The sequence below is a fragment of the Leuciscus leuciscus genome (assembly GCF_965113295.1).
Source record: "Leuciscus leuciscus genome assembly, chromosome: 13".
Classification (NCBI taxonomy): Eukaryota; Metazoa; Chordata; class Actinopteri; order Cypriniformes; family Leuciscidae; genus Leuciscus; species Leuciscus leuciscus.
This window is the reverse complement of record NC_138737.1, coordinates 33,462,390-33,485,564: the sequence shown is the minus strand read 5'-3', so window position 1 is coordinate 33,485,564 and position 23,175 is coordinate 33,462,390. Positions and strand designations below refer to the sequence as shown.

Sequence of the window (23,175 nt, the reverse complement as noted above, 5' to 3'; positions counted from 1 at the left end):
CTGCGTTCAGTTAAAGTGGGTGGGTTTAAATGCTCACCTTCAGAAATGCGAGCGCTCAATACTTCCCATACAAAACGAAGAGTTCAAACGAACCACAAATGCTATATTTATAATAGATTTACTTACCAAGCAAGTTATCTGTGGCTTGGAACAAACGATGTTCTTACTCTGGATCCCCAAAATCACTTTCCTTGACCTGCAGCTGACCCTTGTAAACTACAGCCTTGTCATGAAGCAAATGAGCTCCGAATTAAGCCATTGAACAACAGAACGCAACTTGAATCATTCCCTTTAGTTAAAAAAGCAAGATGAGAGAGAGGCAGATGAGGCTGATTATGCAGGTATAGCCTATAGGGTAAATAGGCTCGCGGAGTGTGAGTGCACTTGGCTGTGGAGGGTTGGGTTGGGGGAATTGGAGGGGGACGGGAGGAGGCGTTAGCCGCCGTTTGGGCTCACACGAGCGGGAAACACTAACATCAAACGAATAGGTCGCTAAAATGCGATTAAAGCTTGACGTTTACATTCTCACTTAAATATGTGTGCGTAAGATGCGACAGTCTTGTAGAGAGACTTCAATTGTCCCTTACAAAATCGTAGACAACGACGATTTAAATCCCCTGCCTCTCCTGACAGCATAAATTAACACGTTTTAGCATTTGCTTTGAAATGCATACGGTAATTATTAAGTCATCAAGTCATAAAACTACTCAGTATGATCGCGATAAGCCATATTTATTGTTAATTCTAGTGCATACTATAAAATAGACAAGGTGAAACATCATTTCCCACAATTCCACTGCGACGCCGCAAATAAAGCTGATTGGCCGGATCAGCACAACACAGATGACGTTTCAGAATACGTCACTTCCGAAACATTAAGAGATTCGGTTCAGACCTCTTAGCGCTGCTTGGCTGAGACAGTTGATTCTCATGAGTGTCTTTTTGATTTTATCCTGCAAAGGTCTTTAATAACTGACCAATAAACTCTTCGGATCAGTTCTTACAAAACTCTGACAGGTAAATTGTTGAAACGCACATTCTGTTAACTTAGACGTTAGACGTATAACCAGTGTTTAACTTCAGTAAGCAAACTGATACTGAGCCGTTAACGTTTCCTAAAGCCTGACAAAGGAGAATTTATGGATTATTAGGCTAGTCGTTTCTAAAAAATCTAACATAATTACAAATTAATCAATATAATTAATATCGGTTGTAAACTCAGGATTTGTCATGAGCGAAAAGTAAGAATAGGTTTTGTCTCCCTCCCCCCCAATTATTAATAAAAATATAATTTGCATTACTGTACCGTGAAAAAACATACTAATTATAGTATTAATGCATAATGGTATTATTCATAATTTAACTTTAAAGTATGTATGCATAATGGTATTATTTGTAGTACATTTAAAATATGTAGATTTACTGCCTTTCTGTTGATTTATTGTGATACTGATTATAATAAAATGTCTGTCTGGACAGGTGATTGACGTTAGATTATAAATAATTAATATAGTTTAGCAATGAGAATCTGATAAGAATCAATCACTATTGGGAGTAATGACAATTGCAAATAAAAGTAAAAACTACATCTTAAAATCTTAATGTTCTCTAAATAGTTTTTATTTTTATTTTTACTAAATGTATTATGTTTACTTTATTTGATTTGGTTTTGGCACAGCCTTTGTGTGCAAACTTAACATTTGGCTAGTATGTTACTGTCAGCATTTTAAAGTATGCAACAACACAGTAGTCAATATATTTCTATTTAATTTACAGTTACATTTTCATATTTTTATTTCCAGTCACAGAGTAATCAATAATTTTTTGTTTTTTCCATTAGCATGAATTTCTCAGAGGTCTTCAAGCAGTCCAATCAATTGTGCAAAGTTTCTCCTGATGGGAAATATTTGGTAAAGTTGTTTATCTTACAGCCATCAACATTATCAGATGATAAATCGAAAATTATGACTTTGATCAAAATAGCATACCACCATACTGATCTTGATCAGTTTCTTGTTAATCACCACATTTAATTTGGGCTTGTAGGCCACCTGTGTCCAGTACCGCCTGGTGGTCCGTGATATCGACACCCTTCAGATCGTGCACCTGTACACATGCCTGGACCAAGTGATGCACATGGAGTGGTCCTCTGACTCCCTCTTCATCCTTTGTGCCATGTACAAAAGAGGCCTAGTGCAGGTATGTCTAATTGCCAATTGCATTTGATGATGCACTTTTACCTTTACTTTTCAGTCTGGGGATGTTCAGTGTTTATCCAGAATGATATATCACACCTCTCCTAGAGCTGCGCGATTCAGGATAAAGGATTTGTTTTGTTTAAAAATAGACGTTACGATCCTCCCATGATTGAAATAACATGTAGTTTGCTAGAGGTTGGTTCTGACAAAATTTTAATTGCTGCAGTCTATTTAAAAAGAAATGTTTAATCAATTTGAATTGTTTTTTAAAAATTGGTTTGAGTGAATGATTCAGTGACTCACTCATGAAGACTTAATTTGTTTCATTTAATTACTGGATGAATCAAGTGGCTGCGTCAGAAAATCACCCCTTATACCCTTAAATAGGGCTAACCCTAACCATAGTGGTTGTTATCAAGTGCAGTCATTCAATCCCATAATGCACTGCAATAACAAGTGTACAACTTAAAAATGCTGCCTTCGGAGGATGCAATCCAAGGTAGGAAGGCATCAAGGCACGTCCGAATCCAATGTTAGCTTCGATTCCTGTCTCCTGAGATACCTTCACTTCTGATGTCATTTCTAGCGGTGAAATTACTATTGTAGTAACTAAATATTCACTTAGTTTTCACCAAAGCTTGCAGTATTTTACTGTTGATCAGTAAACCATTACTCTGCCTCAGAAGTCTTTCTGAAATCAGTTTCGTGAGGTACCTTCGTGCTCAAACGCTGCCTTCAAAGTCATTGCCTGATTAGGGCAGCTAGGCAACAAGTCAGCAGCTTACTTTTTGGCTAGATGGCTAGAGAATACCCATAATGCACTGTGAGGGTCGTTCCGAATAAATTCCCAAGTCTCGCCAGAAGATGGCGCCCGCAGCTGAATCATCCAGTAATGTAGGGAATAGTGAATGAGGGCATAGGGGGGTGATTTCGAACACAGCTAGTGTTTTTATAGCCTGGAAATCCAGACCTAAATCTAAAAGATTAATGGTCTGGCGTTGACTAATGAAAATCGGCCAGCTCGAGGGGGGCGGCACCAAGCATGCATTTGAAAATCTCACTGCAAAGCAATTGGATAACACTACGACCAATCACAAGAAACCCCATACGCTTAGCTACCAGCGGAGCTAACTGGTAGATTATACTCTTGCCGTATCCGGCCGGCAAAACAGGAAAAACGTCATTCTTGCAAAGGATCGATTCGAGCGCCGTCTTCTGTTCCTCTTTTAGATAAAAAGCCAAGTCTAACTCGTTCATTGTAGCGGCCAAAGCCGTTTCAAACAACTGGTGTTCATCCATAGCCATCTTGCAATGTTTACTAATGACTTCGACGTCGCAGCGCTGTCGTCATCTCGCCTCTGGCCCGCCCATATCAGATAACCCGATGTGATTGGTGCAGCTCAGATCGAGGGGCATATTTAATGAGCATCATTACTCGACACCAGAGTAACTCGCTGAGCAAATTTAACTTGTGCTCTCGCGAGAACTCTGGATTACCAGGGTAGTGTTTTTGAACAAATCTCTTAAATGAATGATTCAATGACAGATATTTTTAAACAGTCACATGTCGCCAAGTGTTACTGGCGTAACAAGGTAGTTGATACGATCTTTATTTGAAGCATCAAGTTACTTTCAAAAGGTAATTTACTCTACTTTGAATTTACTTGATACGCTTCCGTAGACATCAGTGTTTATATATGAACTATAAACTTTTTCAATTATTGTAGCACAGAAATAATGATACTATGTGGTTGAAAACACTGTTTGTGAAGCGGTTTCATGACAACTGCTCTCTCTGGATCAGCAGAAGCTCAAACGCAGATTCAAATGTTCACTGTACTTGTAAAAGTTAAATAGACATAGCAGAATTGTGATTTAGGAATACGATCGCATGTGTGTTTGAATCAAGATGGCGATCTTTTAAAACAAGACAAATTATTTGAGGTCTCATTCACATCTGTTGCACAAATGGTACGAGCTAGACTGCGATTTTAAAACTTTTTTTAAAAGAGTTTGTTCAGTAACCCTTGCTTCAGCCTAATAACCCCTCTAAGAAATTTTAAGTATTAGGTTATATGTTAACTTTCACTTTTTCAACAATTAGATACAATTTCTCTATAGTCTAATTTACACTGCAAATTACCTTACCTTTGTAAGGGAAGCCAGTGCCAGTCTTTCATGTTGAGCTATTCAACAGGACAACAGGACTCAAATATGTTTGTTAGTGAAGGGCCTTTGTGTTTCTCTCTATTCGCTCTCAGGTATGGTCTCTAGAGCAGCCGGACTGGCATTGTAAGATAGACGAGGGTTCGATTGGACTAGTTTCGTCACGCTGGAGTCCTGACGGGCGACACATACTCAACACCACTGAGTTCAATGTAAGTATGGCGGTAGGAGGAGTCAGTTCTGCACCGTGTCAACTGGTGCTGCCCATAAATGAAGACCTGAAAATAACAGACAGTCCATGGACTGAGTTCAACTCTGTTGATTCATTCTGTGGGGTCACAGTCAGAATACACTGTTCTTCTGAAAATTACTTATTTATGGTCTGGTTAATAATGCGAAATGTGAGAAGCAAAATACAATAAAAACAAAAAAATACTAGGTGCAAAATAGCATGGTATTTTTTGTTATTGTTTCTATCTACATGAATAAAAAATGGCCATGTTCACTATTGCGCAAACATTTGGGGTTGGTAAGATTAAAGAAGTCTCTTTTGCTCATTAAGTCTGACTCTGCATACATTTTTGCTCAAAAATACAGTAAAACAATAATATTGTGAAATATTATTACAATTTAAAATGTATGTTTTGAAAACATAATTCATAATTAATTAATTCTACTCCAGTCTTCAGTCACATGATCTTTCAAAAATCATTTTGTGCTCAAGAAACATTTCTTCTCATTATCAATGTTGAAAACAGTTGTGCCGTTAATATTTTTATGTAAAACTTTTTTTTTCAGGATACATTTTTTTTGTTTTCTTTAATGAATAGGAATTCCCAAAAAACCTAAACAATTATTTTTGAAATAGAAATATTTTGTAACATTATAAATGTCTTTACTGTCACTTTTGATCAATTGAATACGTCCTTACTGAATAAAAGTATTAATTTCTCTAATAAAAAACCCTACTGAACCCAAACTATTAAACGGTAGTGTATTATGAAATCTCAGTGCCACTCTCTTTCTCTCTCTCCTTCTCTCCTTCTCTCCTTCTCTCTGTCTGTCTGGATTACACTTGGGCTGAGTGCCGCAGTAGTCGTCTGTCGCCTAAACTTGATTCCAAGAATTACTGACAGGTGTTGAGATGATGGACAGCTGTGTGTGTGTGTGTGTTCACCAGTTCACTTGGAATGAAGTGTCTGTCTGTCTGGAATTCTTGCTGTTTGTCTAGAGTGTGTGAGGGTGAATGATGACTGGACACTTGTTTGTTGTCTTCCGTCTGACGTCTCTGTTACAGGCTTCCATAAATAATCAGTACACTGTCTGTTTTAACAACAGCACATGCAGTGTTTATGAAAGTAATTTTGCAATGGTCAAATTTAAAGCAAAGTTGTGTAAGGCAATGGTACATATTCATGGCTGTTTGTTTGAAAATTGTACAAAGACTGAAATCACAGACAATTCGAGTCAGCTTGCTTCTCTAGGGTGCCACCTAAAGGATTCCAACTGAACAATATAAAGGTGGCAAGTACATACTAGATTTCTAATACTGTATGTGCTGCTGGCATCAGTTGACTTTGAGCAGAGCTTTGTTGTTCACGCCAGGCCAGTTTACTGAATTATGACAGAATTATCATTTTTGGGTGAACTATCCCTTTAAGTTGTTGGACTATTCTTAGACTAAAGACATTCGTATGGCTATAGAAGATTTGTAATTATGCACAGGTTGCATGGACCACTTTTTTTTTTCAGGGGTTCAAGCTGAAACGCTATTGTAATTGTTACATTTTCCTAGGATCAGCATTCTCCCCTGAAAGTGATCGGGCTGACCAAACCGTAAGTCGGAAAGACTTGAAACTTTGAGGGCCGGTAGTACTCACACCATCTACAACGTCACCAAGACTCAACCCGATCAGCCTGACAGGGGCGCTACAGCAGGGAAAAGTACGAAATCGCTCATTCGCATGCCTCGGCTTCGATTGTCAACCTGGCAAATTTTTTACGGGTATTTTGGATGTTTTTGAAAAACCTACTTGTGTTTTTGGCCCGATCGGATCCAAACCAGTGCAGATTCAACCAGAGTCTGGAGTCTGATTGTCAATTTACAAAAAGAGTTGAAATTTAGATTCACGGTCGTTAAGAGCCGCCAAAAATGTTTAAAAATGTGAATGAGATATTTTCACCAAACTCGGCGCACATACTGGATGAAAGAGCTCATTCTGTGGTCATGTGGAAAAGCATGCGGCGGTTGGCCACTTGATGGCGCTATAACATGGAAAAAACATCAAAATGGCTATAACTACGCAACCCTAAAGGCCAATTTATACTTCTGCGTCGGGTGCGCGTAGAAGGTACGGCGTAGCATACGCATTGACGTGTACCATACGTCGTACCCTTCGCCGTACCCTGACGCGCACCTCCTCAAAAATGTAACTACGCGACGCGGACCACAAGATCTGTGATTGGTCTGCTGGATAGCATCGCGTTTCCTCCTACGCATTTCCGGAATGATCTTCTGCACTCTGCACCGCCCGCCCGCCATTTTTAAATTCCGAAAATCAGTGAAGAGCCATGGAAATAGACCAAGTGACCGAGAGATTGCTTGAAGAAGTGCGGAAATACAGCCATCTGTATGACTCCTTCAGTCGCCATTGCTCGTAGAAACCTAAACTCAAAATAGCCGCGAGGAATGTAAACACAGTGGAACTGGAACATTAAAACCCACCCGCGCCAACTAGCGTTTCGGCGGTGTAACTGCAGAGCAACACAGACATTCGCAGAAGTATAAATGCTCACGACGGCGTCGCCTACGTGCGTAGCCTACGACATACACTACGGAGTACACTCGACGCAGAAGTATAAATTGGCCTTAAGTCTGATTGTTTGAAAATTGGAATGCGGTTTCTTCGGCCAAAGGTGCCAAGAATGCCTTTGAGGACATTCGCGCATCTCAAAAAACGTGGTCGACGGCGGCCAATGAAGTTTGAGCAGTTATCAGACACGGTTAAAGGAGGCCGATCGGAACAAAACTCACTGGGCCTGTTTGACTCAACGGCCCTAGAGGCCTGTGAGAAATCCGAAAGAAATCGGCCACCGATTTGTAAATCGTGCGTAATAAAGTAGACAATCAACTTTAACGACTTTGCCTCTAGGACTGCCACTGTTAATAACTAGTCCTAGATTTTTGGCTCAACCTAGATAAAACCCCTGCGGCACATTTCTCGGGACTCTCTAGGTCAATAATTATCTAAAAATTGTTTGGACTTTGGATAGCTATACGCTGATTTCACGCAGCCGTTATTTTGAAATCGAAAGCGAGGCTCCGGTGGGAAGAAAACCGGAAGTGTCGCCTTTAATCACAGGAGTGTCGTGAATGCGATGGCGTATTGTTGTGTTTAATGATGTTGTGTCAATTCTAAAACTGTACATACATTTTTTCATACTTTAGACTATATACAGTGAAATTCATTTATAAATAAAATATTTTTTTTATATATAATTCAGAAAGTAAAAAAAGAAGCAGGAATGAACTATATACATATCCATAATATGTGTACATATACATAAGTATGTGACTTTCTTCTTCTTTCAGCCAAACACCATCGACTCTTCAAAGCTTTTATAATGGGAGCGAGTAGCGCCTGAGATTTTGAAGCCCAAAAAAGCGAGTCCATCCATCATAAAAGTAATCCATACGGCTCCATGTGGTTAATAAAGGCCTTCTGAAGAAAAGTGATGCTTTTTGTAAGAAAAATATCCATATTTGTAACTATGTAACTATAATCACTGGCTCCCAGTGTAGCGTAAGCTTAGGTGAGAGTAGACGCCTCTCGTGGTTCAAACAAACAGAGCTGGGCAACAAACTCAAGCTCCTCCCACATTTCTCTTTAAAAATTATAATTTTAGACTTTTTAATTCGTGACCGGTGTTTTGTTTTGATCATCTGCGCTTCCGCGTTCATCAATGCGTCATGCCTCGGGTCAGAGGTCACTCTTCCGCCGGAACTAGACTCACATACGGCCGTTACCGGAAGCCAGTGATTGTAGTTTATAAAGTTATAAATATGGATATTTTTCTTACAAAAATGCATTGCTTCGCTTCAAAGGCCTTTATTAAAGGAACACTCCACCGTTTTTTTAAATAGGGCTTATTCACCTTCTTTCCTACATTTAGATAGGTGGGCAAATGCATTTTTGTCTCAGTGCATGCATTGTTTTAGTTTGACAGGGTTGGCGCTAGCTTAGCTTAGCATAATGAATGGAATCCTTTGTTGCCAGCTAGCATGTCCTGAATAAAAGTGATAAAAAAAATAATTAAAAAAACACCTAATTACTTCTTGTGGCCTGCGTATTCACAACAAGTACAAATAGCGATGCAGATTAACACTAGGCGATTTCCTAGGCAGATATTGACTTGGGACTATATTAGGGGGAAGCACAGGCGAAGCACTGCTACTTGGGCGCAGAGATATCACACCCAAGTAGCAGTGCTTCGCCTGTGCTTCCCCCTAATATAGTCCTTAATATATAAGTCAATATCTGCCTAGGAAATCGCAAAAATGCATTTGCCCACCTATCTAAATGTGGGAAAGAAGGTAAATAAGCCCTATTTCAAAAAACGGTGGAGTGTTCCTTTAATACCCTGGAGACGTACAGTATGTCTTACTTTTATGATGAATGCGCTTTTTGGGCTTCAAAATCTCAGGCTCTATTCATTCCCATTATAAAGCTGGAAGAGTCAGGATATTTTTTAATATAACTCTGATTGTGTTTGGCTGAAAGAAGAAAGTCATATACATCTAGGATGGTTTGAGGGTGAGTCAATTATGGGATAATTAAAAAGTTTGGGTGAACTAACCCTTTAAACTTGTACACCATTGACCTGTGTTTTATTCTTATGGTTGACAACTTGAAGGTGCAAAATGGTAGCCTGGCAAGCCAGACCTACATCGAGGTCTGGCAACTCACCATTGGCACAGCTCAATCCGAGGGGTGGGATAAACGGTTGTCTCTCAAAATCCCTCTGCACGCAATAGGATAGCGCTACAACCAATCAGAGCAATGAAGAAGGCTAGTTGGTATATTAAACTTTTGCTGTATCCAGTCGGCAAAACTCCGAACACATCTTCCTTTTTTAAAAATGACTCAAGTGCCGTTCTTTGCTTTTAGCTTAACTCCAAGTCCTCCAGAGTCACGGCCAAAGCCGATTCGAAAGACCACTGTTCGCCAGCAGCAGCCGCCATTCTTTGTTTTCAAGTAGCAGGGAACCGTCGCAACTCTGTCGTCATTGTGTTAAGCCCGCCCCGCCTACTCTATACGCGATGTGATTGGCCTGACCTGAGTTTGGTTTTTCCAGCTAGAAAGTCAACAGAGAGTTGCTAGACCACACTGGCTGCAAAATACATTTTGCTGCCGCTAGGGTGCGTCTAGATTTCTAGGCTAGCAAAATGAGTTTGTATCATTAAATTTAAATATTTATGTCTCTATAATTTTTTTGCTTTATCTTCACAGTTGAGAGTCACCGTCTGGTCCCTATGCACAAAATCCGTATCCTACATCAAGTATCCTAAAGCCTGCCAGAAAGGTGAGTGCATTTGTGTAAGTGCAGACATGAACTAGTAATACTAGTCTGGGTGAAGCATGAATCATGTGAGAATATTTACCTGTAATATAAGTCTTGTCCCTGGACGTCTAGCCAGGCGTGAGCTCTCACAGACAGCTGGTAAATGGCACATAGTCCTCGTAACACTCCAGAAGACATGGGGTTCATATAATGCATTACTGCCATAGATTGTCATTTTCTGGCCAGCAGAGTGTGGATTGAGTTATCTGTCACCCCTGTCGCAGTGGATTGAGCTGTAACCTTCAGATCAGCTGATGGAAAACTTGTGTTGAAAGGTGTTTCTGTGCTATAGCATTGTGTTGTCTGTCTACCAGAGTGAATTATGAAAATTTTAGCCATTTATTGTTAGCAGTCATGGGTCAAAGTTATGGATCACAATTCCATTCCTAACATAATTGACCTCCGTCCAGTGTTGGGGAAGCTACGTTGACAATGCAGCTCATGTAAAGTAGTTCAATGACAAACAAGGTACTTTTTAAAGAAGGAGTTTGCTCCACCTCAAGCTAACTACACTTGTTGTGTTTTCAGTGTATTTGATCGAAAATACAGTAATATTGTGAAATATTATTAAAATGACTTGTGTATGTTAATATATTTTAAAATGTAATTTATTCCTGTGATGCAAAGCTGAATTTTCAGCATCATTACTCCAGTCTTCAGTGTCACGTGATCATTTGAATGTGATGATTTGTGCTCAAGAAACATTTCTGATTGTTATCATGCAGCTGCTTCATATTTTGTGGGAACTACTACAGTTTTCAGGATTCTGTGATAGAATAGTTCAAAAGAACAGCATTTATTTGAAATATTTTTTTGTAACAATGTAAACGTCTTTACTGTCACTTTTGATCAATTTAACGTGTCCTTGACTTCTTGCCAAATAAAAATATGAATTAATTTTTTAAGAATCTTTCTGATCCCAAATTTTTGAATGGCAAAACTATAACTGTCAAATGATATATATATATATTTTTGCCATTACAGTAACTGAAACCATGCTTCTACTGTAACAGTAAAAAAGGACTTCTGTGTGCATTTGTGGTCTGCTTTCCCCATTTAATTTACAATATATCCCATTAATAATTCACTGGAATGCACCAAGAATCTCGTTTTTCTCCACAAATCCTCACGTCTCTATCCAGGTTTGTTTTTACACGAATGCTTTAAAAATTAATTGTCTCACTTTTCACTTCTAATCCCTATTAATAGTGTTTACTGGAATGCTTCTAGAGCTAGTAAATGCTAAAGTTAATGAACATTTTTGATTAAGGTTATGTTATATTTTACAATACGTACATATATTACACAGTTATATTTTAACCAGTCTGCAATATTGCTGCAGAAATCAAGTTTTTGGTGTTATTCATGGTCTGTTGTAGTAATTTGTTGATGCTTTTACACTTTTAAATTTCCTTTTAATGTTTGATGGTTGAAGGGTGAGTAGAATAATGTCATCTCATTGTTCACAGTTTTTAAAAATGCTTATTGTTGTGTTCATAGAGCGAACGTTTAGCTGATTGTTTACAGTTTAACGGAAGTAACTCCCATAATTCGCACAAAGCGTCATGGAGCGTAGGAAATTCTATACTATGCTATACTATGAATGCTATAACAGTGCCCCGGTCAGTTCATGAAACACACCTGTAGAATATATGGTTGACTATTTAGGCTTTAAATGCATAAATGTGTTTCAGGCATGGACTTCACTGCAGATGGCCGTTATATGGCTCTGGCGGAGAGACGGGAGTGTAAAGACTACATCAGTGTGTTTGTGTGTGATGACTGGCATCTTCTCAGAGTGAGTACGGTTATCTAAGGTGGTATGCGATTGTGTCAAAGCTGAGGCCTGATGGTTAGCACACATGCTCCAGAAAAGTAGAGTAGGAGAAGCAGGTTTAAATACAGCCTGATCTTTCCCACCCTTCTTTCTCCTGAAATCTCCTGCCCTTTTGTCTATTGTCTTCATTAGTAAAAGTGGCAAAATATCATTATATCACTTCAGATGAAGATGAATGACTTGATTCTCAAATACTTGTATTAAACATTTCGGTAACACTTCACAATAAGGTTTCGTTTGTTAACATTAGTTAACTACTTTAGTTAACATGAGCAAACAATGAACTATACTTCTACAACATTTATTAATCTTAGATGATGTCAATCTAAACCTTTACTAATACATTTTTTAGATCAAAAGCTTTATCTGTTAAAATGAATTGATGTATGGCATTTTTATACTGCTTTTCTTATTTTAATTTATTTAAATCAAGTTTTATTAATGTAGTTTTATTTAGCCTAAGCGGTTTATTTAAATTTTTTTTTTTTTTTTTTTTTTAATCAAATGGATTTTATTTATGGTGTTATTTTTTTATTTAAAGCAAATTTTTTTTATTTTAATCAAATGTTTTAATTTGTTTTTATTTAAAAGAAAATAAAACATTTTATTTTAATCTAATGTATTAATTTATTATTTTATTTATTTTTTTATTTAATTTTTTTCTACATATTTCTACATTTTTTACACAGCTTTCTCTAAACCTTTTCATGCCCCCACCCCCACATTTACATTTTAAATAACTATATATTTTATATTTTATAGTAAATACAGATTGTTTATTTAATTAAAATCAGCATGAAGGTAGTACAACAAATATTAATTAAACTTTACAATTATTGCAAAAACTACCATTTTTCCATTTTGTCTGTAGCATTTTGAGAGCGAGACTCAAGATCTGGCAGGGCTGGAGTGGTCCCCGAACGGCTGTGTGCTTGCGGTGTGGGACAACAGTCTCGAGGTAAAGAAAATCAATGCTTATGGTCACTAAAGATTTCTTTCACAGATTCTGGTCATTGACCGTACTACATAACATTTAATATTATTTGTAGCCTGGATGTGCATTTTTGTGCAGATTTACTCTATATAATCATAATTTGGACTGATGTATTAATTAGTTGTGAGCGCAATCTACGTCATTTCTACCACAGAATTTTTGTTCAATCCAGCCACTCAAATTGGAGCTTAATTTTGGTAAGCGCAATAAGCATCAAATGCTGTGAACGATTGATACTCAAACTGTCTGATGCAGACACGGGGGTTTGAATGCCTCTCATCATTGATAAACAGATTTGGACTTTTTATCATTGAAACAATTTATTTAAATAAAATTGTGAAGTATTAACTAATCCGATTAACTCTCCGGTTTCTCTCCGCAGTATAAAATGTTATTATATTCGCTGGATGGCCGACTGTTGTCTTCCTTCAGTGCGTATGAGTGGTCTCTAGGCATAAAGTCTGTCTCGTGGAGTCCCAGCAGCCAGTTCTTGGCTGTTGGCAGCTATGATGAAAAGGTAGGAAATCTATTAAAGAAAAAGGTGGAAAATATCTGTTTAATATTATATAATCTGTATAAAAGAGAGTTTTGATGGGCTTTTTCCATCAGGTTCGGATCCTGAATCACATCACCTGGAAGAAGATCACAGAATTTGAGCATCCAGCCACCATCGTAAACACCAAAGCTGTAGGTGTTTTTCTCCTGAGTGCATGTCTGAGGGGGGGAGGACTGTTATATGAGAGGAGAAACTCTCTACTTTACTTCACAGTGCCCCTATTGTGCTATTTTGTTATAGGAGCTCCCCTACAATAGGTTTATATGCATCCAAGGTATAAAAAAAAAAAAAACCTGTATTTTTCTCATAATATATATTGCAGCATCACCTGTTTTCTCACAGTGTTCGATAAACGATCCGGTCTCTCTAAACCCCTTCTTTCCGAGAGCCTGCTCTGCTCTGATTGGTCAGATGGCTTAGTCTGTTGTGATTGGTCAACCGCTTACAGCGTGAATCAGAAAATAAACGCCATTACCATATTTGAATTGTAGACTTCTTCAGCACTTGATACACTGTGAAACAAACTGTAACGATGACGTCGATTTTACAGCATTAATTCGAGCCCGAGTTCGAGCTCTACCTTTTAAAGTGCATGCAAAGTGGATTTGCTTTGGCAGCACAGAAGACAGTGTCATCTCAACATGAACAACACGAACCAAACTCTTCCAGGCCTCAGCTACAACTACTGTGTATGAGTAGATGACGTTCACCGGCAGCCAATGAAGACCATAGGCTGGCATTATGCAAATGTGTTACAAACCTACAAAGGTTCGCACAACAATTAAGACTGGAATTACTGATGACCCATTTCAGCCAGTTCAGAAACGGTTCTTTCTTTTGAGCGACAATAACGTATCATGATAGCATTATCATGCATTTTGATCTTTGAAACTTTGCAGACCTTTTACATTCACAAACAGCTATATTGAATTAATGGTAATATCCAAAAAAGCATCATAGGGGCATTTTAAACAGCACTTTTACAGGCTTAACTCATTGGAAAATATCTCTGCCTATATTTTTGCAAAACTTCATAAACATCCCTATAACTAGGTGCGGTTGATCAATTAATAAAGACTTTTCACGTGTTCCTTGCACAATACTATGTTATGACCTCAAAACACTTTTACCATAGTGCATCATTTGTAAACTTAATACATTTTAACATTTGCATCACATAACCAGCTTCATATGTATGACTTTTCTGACATAGTAAACTTGTTTGCAACCAACATAATAAAATGTTGCCAGATTCACGTTCACGTTCATCTGTCTCAGATAAAACTGAACACACTTTTCGCGCCACTCGCTGGATGTCACAAGTGTCACAATATATGCAAAGCAATGTAATATCATTTTGCAGAACTGTCGCCACATGCTTATATTTTTTTCAACAAGCCCTAGGTTGCACAAACTAGACCATTATGAAAATGTTAGATTTTGAGTTTACATTTTCTTATTGAAGAAGTCTAAAATGTAAGTGAACTAGAAAAAAATCTTTCTTTTTTTTATAATCGAAAACTGTTTTTGTTCTCTTTCTTCCAGGTGGTATTTAAGGAAGTGGAGAGAAGACCTGTTGTGGGCAGTGAAGATCTTTCTATTCATCAGCTGACTGTGGATAATTCCCTATTTAGCACACAGAGCAAGTGTAAGTTTCATTAATCTTGTGTACAGTTCTTGGTAGTTAAACTACAGTATGTTCCCACTGTAAGGAGGGTGTTGGCACTAATATTACCTGCTATGCTGACAGCACTGCCTCGGTGGACACCAGAGATTTCACTTGGTGGCAGGTCATTAAGAATAAGTAACTATTTCTATTGCTGGACTATTGACGAAGGTCTGCAGATACACTACATAAATCTTATCAACGTCATAGCAATGGAGATCTCATGTTACAATCATACTAAGCCCCCGAACTCTTTACTCTTTTGAAATGATGAGTATGTTGTACTGTGTAGACAAGCTCTCACATTCACAATGCAAAGCTCTCTCCAGTCCATCTTGAACATTTATTGAAACGTTTTGTCATGTATTGTAAACTTGAGCAAACTGTACAGTGCTCGACATTAACGCTTGTGGAGTGGGACGAGTGGGTTTTTTGAAGGGGCAAGTGAAAGAGAGTTTACTTGCCCAACCGGACAAGTAGCCCAATTAAAATGTCAAAAACAAAAAAAATGACTAGGGAATCACCAAAACACGAGAATGCCTCTGATTTGATCACATTACGTGACTCTGATTTCAGCACACAAAGCAAAACGACAGTGGAGGTAATGCAATCGTAGCGGTGGCATATTCTATGCTAATTTCTCCCTCACGCTCCATCATGGCGATATCGCGAGACAGCTTTTCACATTTAAATAACGAGATCTCGTCACACCCCTACCTCTGGGTAAATATCACAAATAGGCAGATTTAAATATGCCAGTGCTGATAGAACACTGATGACAATATTGCTTCAGAATAAATTGTATTTACAACACAAAAAATTTAAAACATTCAGGAAAAGCTACTTTTTTTTACTTTTAAAGTGAATGACCGATTTACTTCTCTGAAGGACAAGCACATATGACAAGGCTTAACATTGAGCCCTGCTGTATATCACATCATTTATAAATCAACACCTATTCAGCCACTTGAAGATGTTATCTGCTAAGGTTAGTCAATCACAACAAAGACAATTTACATGGTACAGTACCAAAGATAGCCTTTCATGAAAACATATCCAGGCTATATTTCAGCCCAAAAATGTTGGGAATTAACAGAATATATTTTATAGTAAATTCAGTGATTATTTTCAAATTAAAATTAACATAAAGGTCGTACAACAAATAGTACTAAAAGCTTTAGAACTAAAAAGAGAGAAGTTGGAAAATGGTAATTAATAAAAAAAAAGGTAATTAATGGCTTTTTTAAAAATTAAAAAGATATGCTGCGTTGGGAGTGATGCATCACAAGTAGCGCAAGTTACGTAATCAGATTACTTTTTTCAAGTCACTAGTAAAGTAACGGATTACTTTTAAATTTGCAACAAAATATCTGAGTTACTTTTTCAAACAAGTAATGCTTTGTTTTCCCATTTATTGACTGACACCTCTCCTGTACCCATGTTGAGAGAAATGGCATTACTTTCCATTAAAAAGTAACTAAGTACACAATTAGTTACTGTTTTAGGGAGGAATGTGATATTGTAATGGATTACTTTTAAAAGCTACTTTCCCCAACATTGAAGATATGACAATGGTTGGTGTAAGAAACCTACAAAATTGTAAAATATGCTTTAAGCATTAATGCACACAATCTGTTAGCATAAGTGAAAGAGGTGGGCAAATACAAATAAACTGTGAAAATAATGCTATTACATTTTGATCAGATAGACTTCAATACCTTGTTTCAGATGAGATCACACAGCTGCCAACCCAGGTGCCAGTAATCAAGCCCGATCCGGACCGTGCCAACCCTAAAATCGGCGTCTCTGCTATGGCTTTCAGTGCTGATAATCGCTACCTTGCTACGAAGAATGGTGAGGCTGTGTGTGTAGTGGATTCATGAAACAATCATGAGTCCTGAATGTGAACCAAGCAGGGATCCCACCTTTCAACCGATGAATTTCCATGACCATTTTTACACATTGATAGATCACAAAGAGCTATTTCTAGTTGTGCATAACTACAAATATATTCACTCAAGGCAAGACACTACAGATGTAACTAATTTACAAAAAGTTACTAATAGATATCACTATACTTTCCCTTGTTGATTAATCACAGTACATTAAGACAGTTGTTTTGCATTACAAGTTTTCTGAAATGTTTTGTTCAAATATGAGGCATTATCTAATTAAATGTGCACTAATTTGCATACATTTTCAGAATAGAAATCTGAACATTTAATAGAGCCAGGTTTAAAATGTATTATTTCACTTTGTCGACATATTAAAGTTGACGTTTTTTACAGAATGGATTTTGGAAATCTCTTTTAATCACTCCATAAATCAGAAAAAACTCAACAGCCAGAATTAATTTTTCACCGTTTTTAGGAATAAAATGTTCAATACATATCAGGTTAATGTTATATATGGAAGCTTGTTTCCGCCACAGAATAAAACATTTTAAAAGATATTTGTGGCTTTTTATCTGACAATTGTGACAATCTCGCAATTGTGAGAAAAAAAGTCCGAATTGTGAGTTTATATCACACAATTCAGACTTTGTTCTCGCAATTGCGAGTTTATATCTCGCAATTATGACTTTATAACTTGCAATTATGATTTTATATCACGCAATTCTGAGATAAAAAGTCAGAACTGAGAGATTTAAACTCGCTATTACAAGAAAAAAAGTCCAAATTGTGAGATGAAAAGTCACAATTACTTTTTTAATGTTTTATTCTCTGGTGGAAACAAGTTTCCATAGTTAAATTAAAAAAGCACCCTGTAAAAACATTTAGAATGTAGAATTTGCTGTATGTAAGGGCTAAAGCTGAAACTGAAGTACAGATTTCAGGTTTAATTCAGAAAAAAAAATTGAAATAATGAAAAAATGGCCTTTAAAAAGTACATATTGTAATTGAAATGTACTGATGCAAACAGATAAAGTGTAATAGAATAAACACATAAATGTATATTTTGGATGTTTTCTTTTCACTAGTCTGAAAGAAGCAAAACAGCACAAAATCTCAAAATTGACCAGTGCCTGAAAAAACAGTGGCTTTGCCTGTAGTGTCTTTCCTTAAAAAGGTTTGACTACTTTTTACGATTTTCTTGATTTCCATTAGTTTTCCAGGCCCGGAGACAATTGTATAATTCACAGAAACGTGAATTCCTTTCTATCTTTCTGTGTAGTTCATCTCAATCTTCATGCCCCTTGGCACATTTGGCAACAATAGCCATTATGAGAAGCATTACATTCTGCCAGTGCCAACCTGAGTCGGATTTTCAGAGCCATTTGGTGCCCTGGCTTCCTGGGAAATTCCCCTGCATTACTACAGACTTTACTCTTCCTATTCAGATGTCCTAACAACTGTGCTTCATAGGCTCGTGTTGTCATTGAGATGCTGACGCTGTGTCCATCTTCTGTCAGATAACATGCCTCAGAGTCTGTGGGTGTGGGACATGCAGAGACTCGGTCTGCTGGCCGTCCTGGAACAGACAGGTCCTGTGCGCTGCTTCGTCTGGGACCCACGCAGACCCCGGCTGGCGCTCTGCACCGGAAACACCAAAGTATATCTGTGGTCGCCAGCTGGCTGTGTGTCTGTGAATGTACCAGTTGAAGGTATGGATCCAGTTTCACCACAGTTCTTGATTCAACAGTACATTCAAACAAGCTTTTACACTATTGCTTAAACAACACTTACAGTTCTGTGTGTTATAATAAAGCAAATAGCACCGTTAGAAGCTATATATATATATATATGTGACCCTGGATCACAAAACCAGTCATAAGTCACACGGGTATATTTGTGGCAATAGCCAACAAAACATTGTATGGGTCAAAATTATCGATTTTTCTTTTATGCCAAAAATCATTAGGATATTAAATAAAGATCATGTTCCATGAAGATATTTTGTACATTTCTTACCTTAAATATATCAAAAATGTATTTGTGTGAGTGGATGCAGCACAGTCGCCAATAGAAATGGACAACTTTAAAGCTGATTTCTCAATATTTCGATTTTTTTGCACCCTCAGATTCCAGATTTTCAAATCATAATATCTCGGCAGGGGCGTGTCTAGAGGGGGGGCACGGGGTGGCACCGGCCCCCCCTGGAATATGATTGCCCCCCCCCCCCCCACATCATTGGGCCAAATTTACTATCCGCATGACAATGCCCAACACAATTGGATCAGAGCGCTGTCAATCACTGCTTGATTTGCGATTCGCAAAGCAGAATCACTGGTCCGCGTTTTTCAAACAGGAGAGATAGACACCTCGACACATCACTGTTTATGGTATACACACTCAATTACAGTATATATTTTGAAATATCGCACCGTATGTTAGTGTGCAAGGACCTTAACGTTAGATTAGCTAACGTAACTTCGTCAGACTAACGTTACTGAATAGAGAGGACTTGTCAGTGTTATTCAGCGGCAGCGCACTCCACCGCATAAATATAAAAGAGATTTTAAAGACTAAAGGCACAATAATATTTGTCCAAAAAAGCCATGGCATGGTAAACATTCAAATGTGAGAACGTTAACTAACACCATAACTACATGCAACTCTGTGTAATTTCGATACTTAATGTTTTTTTACTTATTTTTAGGAAACTTATTATTGAAGAGGACAGAGTCTTTTTTTTGTTTTTTATTTATTAGAACAAAACTGTGTGGTCCAATAAATGCAGTGCCACATTTAATACCATCTATATTAGGGCACAGGGCATTGCAAAAATTTTTGAAATCGTGCTTAATGTTTTCTAAATAAGTATTTATTTCCAGTTGAATTCTGATTTCCCATGGGCCCCCCTCACTGGTTCTTGGTCCCCCCTGTGCCCCCCCATTTATAAAATCCTGGAATCGCCCCTGTATCTCGGGCAAATATTGTCCTATCCTAACAAACAATACATCAATGGAAAGCTTATTTAATCAAAAAAATTACCCATTAGACTAGTTTTGTGGTCCAGGGTCACATATATTGTCCAAAATGAACTTAGCCAAACCTGCTAGTTGTCAGTAAATTTGCCTGCTTTAAATATATATTTTACTGGCCATAAAACAGGTTTGCATATATAATTTTTTATTTTGTTTTATTAATTTTTTTATAAATATTTCTCCATGACAAGATTTATTTAGCAGTTTTCCCCCCAGAATATTAGTGGCATTACATCACAGCATCATAAACTAAATGAGTCTGTACTGCACCTGTCACAAAATCCTGAAGACGAACTATCATGATTTCTCATGTTTACGTTTTAAGTGGCTTGATGTGATGTATTCCACATGTCTCACCACATGTCTCACCACATGGAGTTGTGGATGAACATAGGATGGTACATTTCCACTGACGCAAAAGATGCAGATGTTTTTGCCCATTAACCATGGACAAATCACTGTCATTTACAACCTCTCGTTGCTTAATGCTTTATAAAATACCAACAAAGCCAGCGTGATGAAAATGTTCCATAATTTAATTTATTAATCGCCACAATCAATAAAAATGTTGGTTGATTTTATTTGGTATCCTTGAATATTGGATATTTATTATTATATATATATATGTATATAATTGTTATTAGAATTTATTAATGCTTTTAAATGAAATCTTTAACATCTCAAAATAAATATCAATTTTTGTGATGCCTAAGTTTACTTGTAGAATTTCAGATGTTTGATTTGATTTTATAGTGTTTAATTTATGCAGACAAAGTAGTTAATTTTTACATTTTTGATTTTTATTATCTGCCATAACTTAACACATAACGGACACAGGTTTGAGTGTAATCAGCCATATATAGTTGCTTTAGGAAATGTGTTAGCCCATAAGCAACACAGGAAGCTGCTTGCATAAAAGGAAGTTGTGTGGATAAGTCTAACTTCTTCTTCTCTGTTTCCTCACAGGCAGTTTCCAGGTACAGTCTCTATTCTGGCACTGCAGTGGCAGCTCACTCATCCTCCTCTCAAAAGAGCAGCTCTGTCTGTGTTACATGGAAACAGAGGAGGAGAAATAAACCAAAGCTTCATCACACTCCCAAGAGTCTGTTTCTACAATATAACTGAGAGACTGATCTCCAAAGAACTCTAAACAAAAACACTGTGTCTGCAAATATACCTCAGCACTTTCTAGTGGGTTTCAGGTAGGGTCTTTATTACATTTTCATCTTGACACAAAATGTTGATTGTCAAAACAGCAAATGCTATGAGTAAAATATTGATCAGATGTGTGTGATTCTACCACACCAACCTGGTGCGAATGAACTGCGTTCACTCAGATCTGCTTCTTATGGCCTTAGACAAGCTAAACAGATGTTACGCATGCTCTGTGAAGGACCAAGTGTATCGTACAATCAGAAGTCTAATCTGTCACTTTAGATTTGCTGTGATTTTTAGATGAATGTGTGTTGTTGTGAATGTGAAAGCCTTTTGCTTCATGACAATAATGTCTGTTGTATTTCATTGTTTTTCCTGAAAATGTTTCAAAACTAGAATTATTTTTTATAAAATTTAGATCTATTTGTAATAAAGTTTTCTACATTGATGTTTCCCATAATTGTGTTTCTTTTACAGAGATTACAAGTGAGTCTCACAACACCTGACAAGAACATTTTACAAAAAATGCTTATTACTCTGAATATTGTCTGGATGTTTTACCTCAAGGTTTTGCTTAGTGATGATTCGTATTACTGTAATAGACTACTAAAGGATTACTGTAATATAATATAAAATAAGAATTTAATCAAAATCAGAAATAGAGTAAATGCCACTAGTACTGTATGCATACATACTTAAAAAAAAAAAAATTAGGTTACACTTTATTTTAAAGTGTCATTTAAAACTATTTTAAAAGTGACACTATTTTAAAGTGCCTGTGTTATAATGTAATTATACATTTAAGTACTGATTAATATACATGTTAAGGATTGGTGTTTGAGTTAGGGTTAATTATGCATAATTTATAGTTAGTACTACAGGATCTACTTATAATGTGAAACAAGGGCACTGCAAACATTTTATTTTATTTTTTACATCCCATTAATGACAATTTGTGTGGAATTGTGCTTGTCATCAAAATCTTTAGATTTTTTTTGTTCCTGCCAGGTTGAGATTCAACAAAATTATTTTGAAAAAAATGAAAGACTCCCAAACAAATGAAATGCATTAATATAACCATGATTTTACTTAAAGCATGTTTATATTACATAAAAAAATTTAATAAAACAAAAATAAAGTTAGGTAAATCCAGAATGAATAAATAAAAATAAAAATTTAAAGGCCGAAACCGAACCGAAACTTGGGGGAAGAGATCAGAGCGAGATTTTATTTGGGTGATAGAAACAGTATTATCAAGTAATAACATGGTTGAATGGATAATCAAATAATTTATCACTTGAAAAAAAAAATACATGCTTTTAAACAGAGGGAAAAGTGCTTACATTTTGGTGAATTGTGGTTATGATCTACAAATGTTACACCTATTAAGTTGCAGGCATAATCTTCATGCACAACTCTGCATTACATTAAAACAAAATATATACTGTATATGGTGCCTGTTTAAAAACAAACCAACAAGATATTTCATTTCAACAAGGATACCACGATTTCTTTATGCATAGCAAAAAAGCAAACAGACATTGGCCAACAAAAGTGCATAAGCATGAAAAATACTCTGAACCCGTAATCGCTCAACAGCGGGAAACCTTCATGGTCAGAATGTTTTTTAAAGCCAATCTGTTGACCAACATCACCTGAGGAATTAACAGCTTATCTATTTGCCTTAGTTAAAAATCAAAAGCATAACTTCATTTTAGCTTTAAATGTCGTCTCATCCATATTTTCTGTAACCTAAGAAGGGTACAACCAACCAACTACATTAAGTTTGAAGAAATAAGGCATGAATAATCAATAAAGCACACAAAAACGAGTGTAACATGTAACAGTAGTACATTCATGAAGTTTACAGTAGCCACAATAAGACCGGAAATTCACTTTGAAGTATGTAGCCATGGGACTTGAACATTTCGAGTGTGAAAATAAATGTCAGGCAGGTGCTTCCTGTGGACACATCTGAGAATACACGTCTTCTATCAATCTTAACATGTTTTTTTATTATTATTAGTGAAAATAATTATGTGTGGACACAATAA

General features: G+C 36.9%; 1 protein-coding gene across 1 annotated transcript; it reads left to right on the top strand.

The window, feature by feature from the left end:
- Positions 1-880: 880 nt before the first annotated feature.
- wrap73 (WD repeat containing, antisense to TP73) lies at positions 881-21,573 on the top strand. The gene is made up of 13 exons (XM_082188773.1): positions 881-1,017; positions 1,841-1,910; positions 2,047-2,199; positions 4,460-4,576; positions 9,875-9,947; positions 11,681-11,784; positions 12,695-12,781; positions 13,200-13,334; positions 13,427-13,504; positions 14,919-15,021; positions 16,768-16,893; positions 18,452-18,643; positions 20,933-21,573. The coding sequence occupies exons 2-13, from the start codon at positions 1,842-1,844 to the stop codon at positions 21,040-21,042; spliced, it is 1,347 nt and encodes a 448-aa protein (XP_082044899.1). The 5' UTR covers positions 881-1,017; position 1,841; the 3' UTR covers positions 21,043-21,573.
- Positions 21,574-23,175: the final 1,602 nt, after the last annotated feature.

Excerpts from the sequence above, each read along its gene's own strand:
- wrap73 (XM_082188773.1), top strand. The coding sequence starts at position 1,842 with ATGAATTTCTCAGAGGTCTTCAAGCAGTCCAATCAATTGTGCAAAGTT. Across the intron at positions 2,200-4,459 it reads ACAAAAGAGGCCTAGTGCAG|GTATGGTCTCTAGAGCAGCC; the intron begins GTATGTCTAATT and ends ATTCGCTCTCAG. Across the intron at positions 13,335-13,426 it reads TTGGCAGCTATGATGAAAAG|GTTCGGATCCTGAATCACAT; the intron begins GTAGGAAATCTA and ends TTTTTCCATCAG.